This window comes from Mastigoproctus giganteus, chromosome 7 (genome assembly GCF_048544385.1).
Source record: "Mastigoproctus giganteus isolate SK-2022 chromosome 7, ASM4854438v1, whole genome shotgun sequence".
NCBI classification, from domain to species: domain Eukaryota; kingdom Metazoa; phylum Arthropoda; class Arachnida; order Uropygi; family Thelyphonidae; genus Mastigoproctus; species Mastigoproctus giganteus.
This window is the reverse complement of record NC_143581.1, coordinates 102,765,358-102,777,351: the sequence shown is the minus strand read 5'-3', so window position 1 is coordinate 102,777,351 and position 11,994 is coordinate 102,765,358. Positions and strand designations below refer to the sequence as shown.

General features: G+C 35.7%; 1 protein-coding gene across 3 annotated transcripts in view; it reads right to left on the bottom strand.

Annotated features, from left to right (window-relative positions):
* Positions 1 to 11,377: 11,377 nt before the first annotated feature.
* LOC150083113 (uncharacterized) overlaps positions 11,378 to 11,994 on the bottom strand; it is an 87,311-nt gene continuing 86,694 nt past the window's right edge. For all 3 annotated transcript variants that reach the window (XM_090377804.1, XM_090377806.1, XM_090377803.1), the window contains exon 4: positions 11,378 to 11,539. In XM_090377804.1, the coding sequence (XP_090233930.1) occupies positions 11,479 to 11,539 (61 nt within the window). In that variant the 3' untranslated portion in view covers positions 11,378 to 11,478. The remainder of the gene's footprint in view (positions 11,540 to 11,994) is intronic.

Sequence of the window (11,994 nt, the reverse complement as noted above, 5' to 3'; positions counted from 1 at the left end):
CAGTAATCTTGTTGCCCTTCTCTGTACTCGTTCCAGCAGCTCTACATCCTTCTTGAAATGAGGCCTCCAGACCTGTATACAGTACTCTAGGTGTGGCCTGACCATTGCCTTATACAATGGAATAATCACCTCCTTATCCCTGCTGGAAAATTTCCTGTATATCACTGACAATACTCCATGAGCTACTCTTGCACTTGCAACCCGTCTGCACTGCTCAGAGAACTTCATATCTGCCTGCACAACCACCCCCAAGTCCCTTTCATTCTCTACCACTGTCAGTGTAGTACCACAGAGTTGATATGTTGCTCTGGGGTTGCTGTTTCCCATGTGTAGTACTTTACATTTGTCAATGTTAAACTTCATTTGCCACCTCTCAGCCCATCTGCTCAACCTTTCCAGATCCTGTTGCAGCAGCATAGTGTCAGTAGTGTCCTTGACAACCCTGCCAACCTTTGTATCGTCTGCAAACTTGGACATTAAGCTTGATATACCATCATCAATATCATTTATAAATACAGAAAACAATAATGGACCCAACACTGAACCCTGAGGGACTCCACTAATAACATTAGTCCACGATGAGCAGTGTCCATTGATTACCACTCTCTGTCTTCTCCCCCTCAACCACCCCTTTATCCATAGCAGCAATTTGCCTCCAATGTCACACTGCTCCAATTTGTGTAGCAGTCTTCCATGTGCAACAGTATGAAAAGCCTTTCTAAGATCCAAGTATATAATATCAAAGTTATTCCCTGCATCCAGTTCTTTTGTGACTGCATCATAGTATCCAATCAAGTTGGTCAGGCAAGACTTCCCTTAACAAAACCATGCTGTGTCTGAGCTATAACTGAAGTCTTGTCTAAATGATCCTGCAGTGCTTCTTTAACCAGTGCCTCCATTAATTTTCCTGGAACAGAAGTTAAGCTCACAGGTCTATAATTACTTGTGTCAGCCTTTGATCCTCCTTTGTGAATTGGGGTCACATTTGCACATTTCCAGTCTATGGGTACCTCCCCTGAGTCCAAGGAAGCTCTCATAATTATGGCTAAGGGTTTGCTTACTTCCTTTGCTGCCTCCTTTAATATAACTGGATAGATCCCATTCACCCCGGGTGCCTTTCTTGTGTTTATCTTCAACAGTTTCTCCTCCACTTTACTCCCAGTTATTTCAAGATTCTGTAGCTTACTGCTAGAGTTGAATACACCTCTGGCATTCCCCTTGCTGAATAACTCCTCATGTGTGAATGTCAATGCAAAATATTCATTTAGTTTGTTAGCTACCTGAGCAGGATCATCAACAGTTGACCCATCAATATCAAGTGGACCAATCTGATTCATCCCCTTCCTTCTAGAGTTTACATAAGTAAAGAACTCTTTGCTGTTTTTCTTTGCATCCCTTGCCAAGGATTTCTCGTAATCTGCCTTCGCCTGCCTAACCTCCTTTGTAACTTGGTTGCATATCAACTTGTATCTATCATAGGCTTCTGTGTCATGTGTTAATTTGTAAGTATCCCATGCATTTTTCTTCTCTGCCATATGCCTCATTAGTTCATCTGACATCCATTTTGGCCTAAACCTTGAACAATATTTCTTAGTTGGTATGTAAAGCCTAGTAGCTTCCAAGATAAGTTCTTTGAATGCTTCCCATTTTGAATTTGCTGTTGGTAACATCATCAGTTGGTCCCACTGTATAGAATTTAAATACTGTCTCAGTCCATCGTAGTCGCCTTTACGGAAGCAATAACCCTTCCCTTTACCCCTAATGGTAGTTACCTCTTTGAGTAAATCCCACTTCAGCACGCTGTGATCACTGCCACTTAGTGGTTCATTTATCTGCAGATTCTTAATGCATGAAGAATCACTGCTGATAATCAAATCAAGAGTATTACTCCCTCTAGTTGCCTCCCAAACATGCTGATGTAGAAAACAATCATCCAATAAATCCACAAAAGCCCTGCTAGTGTGTGAGTAACCAGCCCCCAAATTCCAGTCAATATCTGGGAAATTAAAATCTCACATTATAAGACTCTCTGATTTACTGGCCCACTCTATTTCCCTGTACAGTTCCTTATTATACTCATCAGAGTCATTAGGCCTATAGCACACTCCTACTCTCAATTTTGATCTCCCAATGCTTAAGTCACACCAAACTGACTCAACACTGCACTGTCCAGCGATGTCGACTGGCTTCACTTCCTTGGTTTTTATGTGTTTCTTAACTAATAGCATAACCCCTCCCCCCTTCCTATCCTGTCTATCCTTTCTGTAGACGTTGTACTCCCCAAATTGCAGTTTTGCATCCCTTATATCTGTGTGATACCACGTCTCTGATATCCCAACAATATCTGCCTTTGATGTTTTGAGCAATACCTCAAATTCATCAAATTTGAGATGGATCTCATCAACCAGTGAAATACCACGACTTTGCTTACTGGAGGTCTGAAGTGGTGTTTGAACCCATGTTTAGTCTCCAGAGCAAAGCTATGGCAACCATCTCTTCCCTCATACAGTATGATTGATGTCTTTTGAACTTAAGGATGGATATCATGGTGAGATCCAAACTTCCTTACATTTTTAGCTCTATAATGCTCTATAATGGTGTTCGCAAGCTGACGACCACTAGATAGGCTACTGGACTGAACTTATCGGTAACTCTCAAGTAGACTTCCAGATCAGCTAGTATATAAACTTGCTGCCTCTTTTTTTTTTTTTTTTTGGTAGTTGTTGGCGCATCGGCTTCTGTGGCCATAGTGCACCTCCCAAGGTTTTTTGCAGTACTTTGATCCAAGCCCCCGAGGCAGGATTCGAACCCGCGACCTTTGGGTTGCCAGGCAGGCACTTTACCCACCCGGCTTGCTGCCTCTAACTCCTGAAAAACAAGTGAGATAAACCGTGGTACATTTTAATTGAAACATCTTGTATATATATATATTTTATTAATGCAGTCTAAGACATGACCGGAAGAGTGTGTGCAATGAAGAGCATACATGGCACTGAAAGAGTCTGTATAATGGTTTTTCAAAGTGAAAATTTGTTAATATTCTTCAAGGCTAGAAATATGCCATAAATTCTGAAGTTTACATGCTGCATTCCAATAGGAGTTGTTGGGAGATGTTATTATCATAATCATCAAAATCTCCACCTTTCCAAAGCACAAAGGGTGGTGACGCAGATTTTGTATGTTTAGAATTTGCAATGCTTGTTGTACTGATGCAATTGTACTGCTCAAACCAAGTCGTAAGAGACTGAGCTGGACAGCACAATAGCTATGATCTGGATGAAAATAATCCAGTATTGAAAGCAATTGTCACAATCTACAAGAGGAGTTTGCCCTAGTTGCATAAATTGTTTCAATGTCTGGAAGTACATTATTAAAATCCACACTCCATTATATGATTTACATGATTAGTTTTTGTAGACAAATGCCCGCTGAAGAAGTGGTTTATTTCTAGGTCTTCCCATTAAGGTTTGAAGAAATAGTGACATGTTAGCATTAGTTGAGGCATATGATGCAAGAAAGCAAGTTTATGCAGCATCAGCCAAAAAAAAAAAAAAAAACCCTCCCATTTTACCTATCCATTCACTCCAAATGCCTGTCTAGCTCAGCCTTAAATTTATTTAAGCTATCAACTTCCACCACAACAACAGATGGAAGTCTGTTCCAGTAATCAGCTATCGGCTGGCTAAAGGCAAATTTCCAGACATCTATTCTACAACTGTCTTTCCTCAATTTGAATCTATGCTCCCTCAGGTTCGTAATCTGAGCAAGAGGAATAATCCCATCAACATTGAGCTTGCTCAACCCATTCAAGGCCTTATACACCTCAATCAGATCACCTTGCAGGTGCCTAGTCTCCAGGTGCTGCAATTTGAAGAACTTAAGCCTATCTTGGTAAGAGCACTCCTTTGTTCCACTCACCAATCTTGTTGCCCTTCTTTGTACTTGTTCTAGCAATTCTACATCCTTTCCAAAATGAGGCCTCCAGACCTGTACACTGTACTCAAGGTGTGACCTGACCACTGCCTTGTGCAATGTGATAATCACCTTGTCCCTGCTAGCAAAATTCCTATAGATAGATATATATATATATATATATATCATTTACAAGACTCCATGACCTGCTGTGGCAGCCCTTCTGCACTGCTCAACAAACTTCATATCTGATTGCACAATTACCCCCAGGTCTTTTTCATTCTCCACTTCCCTGAGTTTAGTACCACACAGTTGGTACGTTCCTTTTGGGCTACCGCTACCCATATGCAGTACTTTGCATTTGTCATTGTTAAACTTCAGTTGCCACTTTCAGCCCATTTGCCCAACTTATCTAGATCCTGTTGCAGTAGTATACTGTCTTTACTGTTGTTAACAACCTAGCAAACCTTTGTATCATCTGCAAACTTGGATATTAAGCCTGATGTACCTTCACCAGTATCATTGATGAATACACAAAACAGCAATGGGCTCAGCACCGAACCCTGTGGAATTCCACTAGTAACATTAGTACATGAAGAGCAGTGTCTATTGATTACCACTCTGTCATCTCCCACTCAACCATCCCTTTAGCTATTGCAGCCACTCGCCCTTAATGCCGTACTGCTCCAATTTGTACAGCAGTTTTCCATGTGCAATGGTATCAAAAGCTTTCCTGAAATCCAAGTATATGATATCAATATTTTTTGTGACCATAGTATCCAATAAAATTGGTCAGATAAGACCTCTCTTTAACAAACCCATGCTGTGTCTGCATTGGATGGTTTACAAGACTACTTATATTGGCTGCATAACTCTCAGGATTTGTGCTAGCTTATGAGAGGTGTTTGTAGGCTTCTGTGTAGACTCAAAAAAAGGCTCTTAGCACAATATGTAAGGTATTATGGTGCATAGGGAGAAGCCAATTCAAAAAACTGCTGACTGAGGCATATACCAGAGCACTGGAATCTAATTTGGATCTGATTAGAGCATTATATAAAAGCAGCAATATGTAACAATCTGTAATCCTGACATTAAAGATAATGTTCTGAGGACATTTAATTTCTTCAAGAAAATGTTATGGATTTATTTAATATGATATAGAAAGGCTTCTTATCTAATAGAGGCCTATAAATTTATTTTGATTACTGAATGGGATTCAGTGAGGAACCAGCTGTAATTCAGGATCTGGATGTAGTGATTGCTTCTGAAAGAAATGAACAGCAGTTTTTTGTTGTTGTTGTTGTTTAGAGTTGGTAACTATTGATCTTTGTCTAATTTTCTAACTTGTTTAGGGTACTATGTAATTGCTGTTCCACTAGGTAGTATTTTGAGAGTGGCATGAGATGGCAAGATTGTTAACAGATATTTTCAACTATATTAGGTAAAAGAATTAATTCTTACTGTTTCATTGTTTCAACATCAATAAAATTGAGCATGTTATGAAAATGTTTTCTTGTGTATTACACCATAAAATAAAAGGATGCTTTTCTGCAACAATAAGTTTGAAATATTTGCAGTCAAGTCACTACAGGATTTCGAGTGGAAAAGTTACTTACTTTTGAATAAGACTAAAGCTACTTCTGCAACAATTACATTATGCTCAAGGAATATTAATATATAATAATTACATAATATGTAGTAAATGCATCTGTATTTTTTCTATAATGTATGCTGCATATAAAAATAAAAAACTGTCCCAGCAGAGAAACAGACAAAGTCAGCACAGTTCTTCCCTTCAGAGTTAATAATTATAACTGTAAACAGTCACAAATATTCTTTTTATGCTGACAGCATAAAATATGTAATTAAAATCTCTTTCAAAACGTATATTCTGATAGTTAACTGTCTACTCTGAAAAATGCACTATGGTTTTTGCTTGCTTGCGGAGCTGCATTAATTGCATCTTCACTTTATTTATCATGTTACAGGCTAATCACTAAAAATTATTTTTATATTTAAATAATTATTTCAGTACACAAAGCAAATAATTGAAATAAGAAATTACCTACATAAATTAATTATGTGAAGGTTTAAATTCAAGGTCAGGTTTAATATACAGTAATATTTCATAATAATACAATTATAACAATTACTTTTGTTATGAAATAAAGTAATTGTTATTACAAAATAATAACAATTTATTTCATAATTTGGGAGGGTGCTTGAAAATTGTCTAGAACGATATGGCTTATAATTAGAGGCTGCATCATTCCACATAGAAATTTTCAAGCACTCTCCAGTGACACAAAAAAAAATTGTTAAAATTTTCATTGTTAAAACTAACATCAATCAGGGCTTATGCAAAAAAAAGAAGAAAAAGAAATGGATTAAGATATTTGCATTTGTTACTATTGATTAAATCAACAAATGTTATATCTATTATGTGGTAACTGGGTAATATTTTATGTACATTTCCTAAATTATCTTTTGAGATTTGGGTCAGATTTAATGAGTTAGAATAAATTTCCACTTTATGTAAAGCTGGAAATCATTTATTCCTTTTTTTATTACTTTTGTGATTATAAAAGTAATAACTTTTTGTTATATCCAGTCATTTGCAAAAAAGATACAGCCACTCCCCGACTTACGTAAGGGTTGAGTTCCATGGAACACTACGTAAGTCAAAATTTCCCTAAATGCGTAAACACTCACAAATTTGATTGAAGCAAAAAAGAAATGTTCGACAAACATGTAAATAGAAATATTTATTCAATTTTTTTTTTATCTCATGCGCAGGAAAAATTAAAAAGTGTACAAAATTACAAAAAGAGAGAGGAGACAGGCATAACATCAGCAAGTTTTACCTTTCGAGCATCATTGCCAGAATTAACTCTGCAGCTGCAGAATCAGCACTGGCGACTTCACCGTGGAAACCAGCACAATGCTTGAACCTATTAAACCACCCATTGCTTGCCACGAACTTGGTTTGGGGTTTTGCCATACTTATCCTTAATATCTTCATAAATACTTCTTGCTTTTGCTTGAATGGCCATTGGACTCAGAGGCACTTGCTTCTGAATCAGATTTTCCATCCTCGATATAGCACCTGAACGCTGTTTTGTGATCACTGTTGATCTTAAATGCATTGATCTTTAACATGTTCTTTTATACATGCAGTGTCCCTTAAAATAGTATTCGCTGTTGAAGCAGCGAGGCCCAACTCTGTGCAATAGAAGCCAAACTTTGTACTTCTTAATGTGTTTTAGGAAAAATATCATAAAAGCATTCAAAATTGATTCTTATAACGGAACATATGATAACAGTGAAAGTGTAGCGCAATTTCCATTATAAAAATGACTTTTTAGAGAGATAAATTAGCTTAGTTATATAGCGAAAATTTCAACTTCAGAGGTCTTCGAATGAATTACCAAAAAAAAAACCCAATAACATATTGGGTTCACATTATGATTTCACGATACCTCCATTTATTCTTACGGGGATGCAAAATACGTTTCCATGATTTTTTTTTTTAAGCTTGCACCGGCTGGCAAAAACTTACGTAAAGTCAGTTGAATATATTAGGTAAGCCGGGGAGTGGCTGTATATCCATTTCTTAGCATTCACATATAGTAGACTCTTGATTATCCGGGACGGATGGGAAATAAATTTCCCCATATAATCTGCAAGATTAAAGGAAAAACTTGTGTGACAAAAATGTAAGTTTATTTACATAATTAAACATAACATGTTAAACTTACTATATAAAAGCAAAATATAAATTTATTTGCATATTTACAAAAGCATACTGCATCATAAGGTTTTATATAAAATTTAACAGATGCTTATTTTTTTTGAAAAGGAAAATTATGAAGTTTATCTCCTTGTAAATGTTATTACATAAATATCAAATACAGTCGATTCTGGTTATTTGGGACACATCGGAACTAGTGCATTTTGGCCCGATTAAGCTGCTGCCCCAATTATCCGAAGTTTCAAAAATACAATGGATCCCCACTTTACAACTGGTTCACTGTACAATCAAATTGCGTTACGATGGACTCACCATAGTAAAGTACCATTTTTAAATTAAATTTTTTTTATATGATTGCCGATTTCATGGAAGTGTAAACACATTTCCACCATAATAACCCACAGAATTCCAGCTGTCAGTATTATCGCAAATTCAATAAGATCAAGTTTACTATCCATTTATGATAGATTGCACTAACAGAAAAGCCCAATAAACAGGTGACTGCTAATTGTTTTATGGTTGTGCCCTCTACAGAAATCCGACCAAACCACATGATACAGCCGGAGACAATCGTAGGGTAATCTCCAGTACTGCGGTCTCCTGCTCTGATTAAACAGCATGTTGTCCTAATTAAGCGAAGTAAACCCTGGCTAATTTCTCGATTGGGTTCTGTTTTTTAAGATTTGCCCCGATTAACCGGTGGCCCAAATAATCGGAATCCAGTGTATTATCTAATCTAATCAAGAGAGGCATCTTCTTGTTGTTCTATGAAGTTGAGTAGAGACTTTACATGAGAAAAAAAGTAGGATTATCCAAGTCAGAATTGTTGGTTAATCTACCCTAGATAATCACGAGTCTACTGTACTTATTTAATAAACCTCAATCCAGAATTATTTCCACTCCACAAAATTCTGAAATGCACTGTATTGTAAAAACACAAAAGTAATTCAAATAAAATTCAGCCATTTCCATCAAAGCCAGGTTTCTTAACCTTATTGCAGAATTGGAGTAAAGGAAAACCCCTAAATGTCTCTCACCATCTTTGCACAGTTGTAATACTGCATACATACAATTATAGTTGTACATGCTAAGGAGTGAAAGAAGGTAGAAAGTTCAGTTAGTAACTATGAATTAAGCTTATTCATAAGGGGAAAAAAAAAAAAAAAAAACTGTATTTTGAATAATTTAGATACTGGATCTGAACTTCAATTATTAAGGAAACACTGAACACTGCAATGATAATTTTTGAAATGCACAACTCTTATTCTATTTTGTGCAGTTATATAAAAAATGTATAAAGATATTTTGCAACTTAAAATTCTTTGGAATGGCGGGGTGCACACACAATCTTCTGCATATATTTGCGTATCGCCCAATTCAATTTTTCTATCTGAATTCAAGGGAATTTCTGCTTTTGTAAGCCAAAATCAGAAAACAGTGCTATGGGACTGATCTGTGAGTTAATTGCTGGCATCTATTATTACAAACTGTATAATTTACTCTGAAACACGAGGTATCAGCACTCACTGAAGATTTTAAGATAATTTGTTCATAATGTATCATAAACAGATGCATTATTTAAAACAACTTTGAAAAACGTGCATAAATGCATACTCTAGAAAGGGTTAAGTTTATAAAAGGGTTGAATGATCAATTTTGTGGGAAAAGGTTATTTATTATTATTTTTTTTTTTTTATGATGCAAACTAGTTTGAAATAGATTCAAATTAGCAAAGGAGAATTCTATCATGAATGCAAGAAATTTGCTTTAATAAAAGAATCATCAGTTATTTAAACATGCTGCCACCTCAGTGTGTAAAGTAGAAGAGTTGAACAGCCTATACTGACTTAGAGAAATTAGATAAATACTTGGAAGGGAATATAATTTGAAACTAGCATGATACATTTTATTTATTTAAATATATATTAAAATATCTACTTCCAAGTATAAAGTTATAGAATTCTTATAGTACCGTGATAATAGACTAAATATAAAAATAGCAAAATGCTTAAAGTGCAGTACTCACCTTGAATATAATCTGCAATAGTTTTATGAAAAGACTGATGGCTAAATATAAGGTGGAATGGTTAAGTTAATGCATTAAGGTGGGATGAGATTTAATTTAACGGAATTTTAAAATAAGCGCAAGGAAGCAGAAGTGCACTACTCCGTCCCTGGCTGTCATAAAATAGAAAATAGTTAATCTGGAACATAAAAGAATTGATATTGCCAATAGTCGCGACGACAGACTTTCGTTAAGTTATAACATCTTCATTTGGCGGTGTTAAATGAGAAGTAATGAGTGCTGTATTTTAAGGAATTTTCTATACTCTCGTGATACTCTTTGGGACACGTGGTAATCTCAGATGTGAGAGATTCCAAGCCGAGGAAAGGTGAAAGGGAAGTTTTGCGTTTAGGATGTTGAGATTAGTGTTGTGTCAAAACCATTCGATAATGAGGGCTTCAATATTGAAGAATTTTGTGGCTGGTTTTAAGTCTTATAATGGTGATAGCGGAGTCAATTAAAGGAGTGTGATTGTTGGTTTGGGCATGAATTGTGAGTTCTGTGCTAGCTTGTCCCAATCTAAGACTATTATAGTGGTAGTACACGCGAGTGTTGGAGGTTTTGGTAGAACCAAACTTGGTAGTAGTACTACCAATATAACAGGCATCACAGTTTGGTTGACATTTAATCAAGTAAATTATCTGAATTCAAGGGAATTTGTGTGTATCTTTGTACACTTACAAAGATACACACAAATACCCAACCAACGATTTGAACAATATAATTTACTTGATTAAATGTCAACCGAACTGTGATGCCTGTTATATTGGTAGTACTACTACTACTACCAAGTTTGGTTCTACCAAAACCTCCAACACTCGCACGTACTACCACTATAATAGTCTTAGATCGGAACAAGCTAGCACAGAACTCACAATTCATGCCCAAACCCCACAATCACACTCCTTTAATTGACTCCAATATCACCATTATAAGACTTAAAACCAGCCACAAAATTCTTCAATATGAAGCCCTCATTATCGAATGGTTTCGACATAACACTAATCTCAACATTCTAAACGCAAAACTTCCCTTTCACCTTTCCTCGGCTTGGAATCTGTCACATCTGAGATTCCCACATGTCCCGAAGAGTATCATGAGAGTATAGAAAATTCCTTAAAATACAGCACGCGTTACTTCTCATTGAACACCGCCAAATGAAGACGTTATACCTTAACGAAAGTCTGTCATCACGACTATTGGCAATATCAATTCTTTTATGTTCCAGATTAACTATTTTCTACTTTATGACAACCAGGGACGGAGTAGTGCACTTCTTCTTCCTTGCACTTATTTTAAAATTCCGTTAAATTAAATCTCATCCCACCTTAATGCATTAACCTAACCATTCCACCTTATATTTAGCCATCAGTCTTTTCATAAAACTATTGCAGATTATATTCAAGGTGAGTACCGCACTTTAAGCATTTCGCTATTTTTATATTTAATATCTACTTCCTTGATTTGTTTTGCCATTTTAAGAAGGATCCAGAAGCTTCCAAGTCAGTAGTAATGTCAAAAAAAAAACCCATCTTATATATAATGCTTTAGTGCTGTAGACATTCCAGGGATCCACTGATTCATGAGTGATCTGTAATTATCAAAATAGTCACATGAGCAAAACATTTTAATAGCCATTAAGTAAACAGAATATACTATATCTGCAATACATTTACTCTGGAAAATTTTTGTATATTTGAAGTGCATTTATACTGTGAGATGACAGCTAGTGATCACAATTCTTTTTTGTTCAATCAATTTCTGTGTCAGGAATCCAGTTAGAGTCTTCATCACTTGGTTCTTTGCTATATCTATATAATAATAATAATTATAATCAAAACATAATATTATTGTTATTATTATTGAAACATAAGGGAAAAAAAATCATTTTTAAAATTCCAAATTATAACTACATATAAAATTACATAACCACCTATCAAATTCAATAATTCCTTATCACTGCTAATTATAAATCACTTTTTAATAATTTAGACACTTCTAAAGATAAATATAAGGTAACAATAAAAACTTAATGGAAAACACACACAAGGGGTGATCAAGTTGCTCTATACTCTAACATTGAAATAATTAGCTTAATAATACTTTTTATCCCTGATGCTATTAAAAAAAAAAAAGTGAGGAAACCTCTCCTCCTATCATATGCTCTTTCATCGGGGTAATACCCCTGCACGCAAATCCCACCTTGCAATGGCTGCAATTTCAGATTCATCATTTGAAATGGTACTTCATCTATCCTATTCACCAG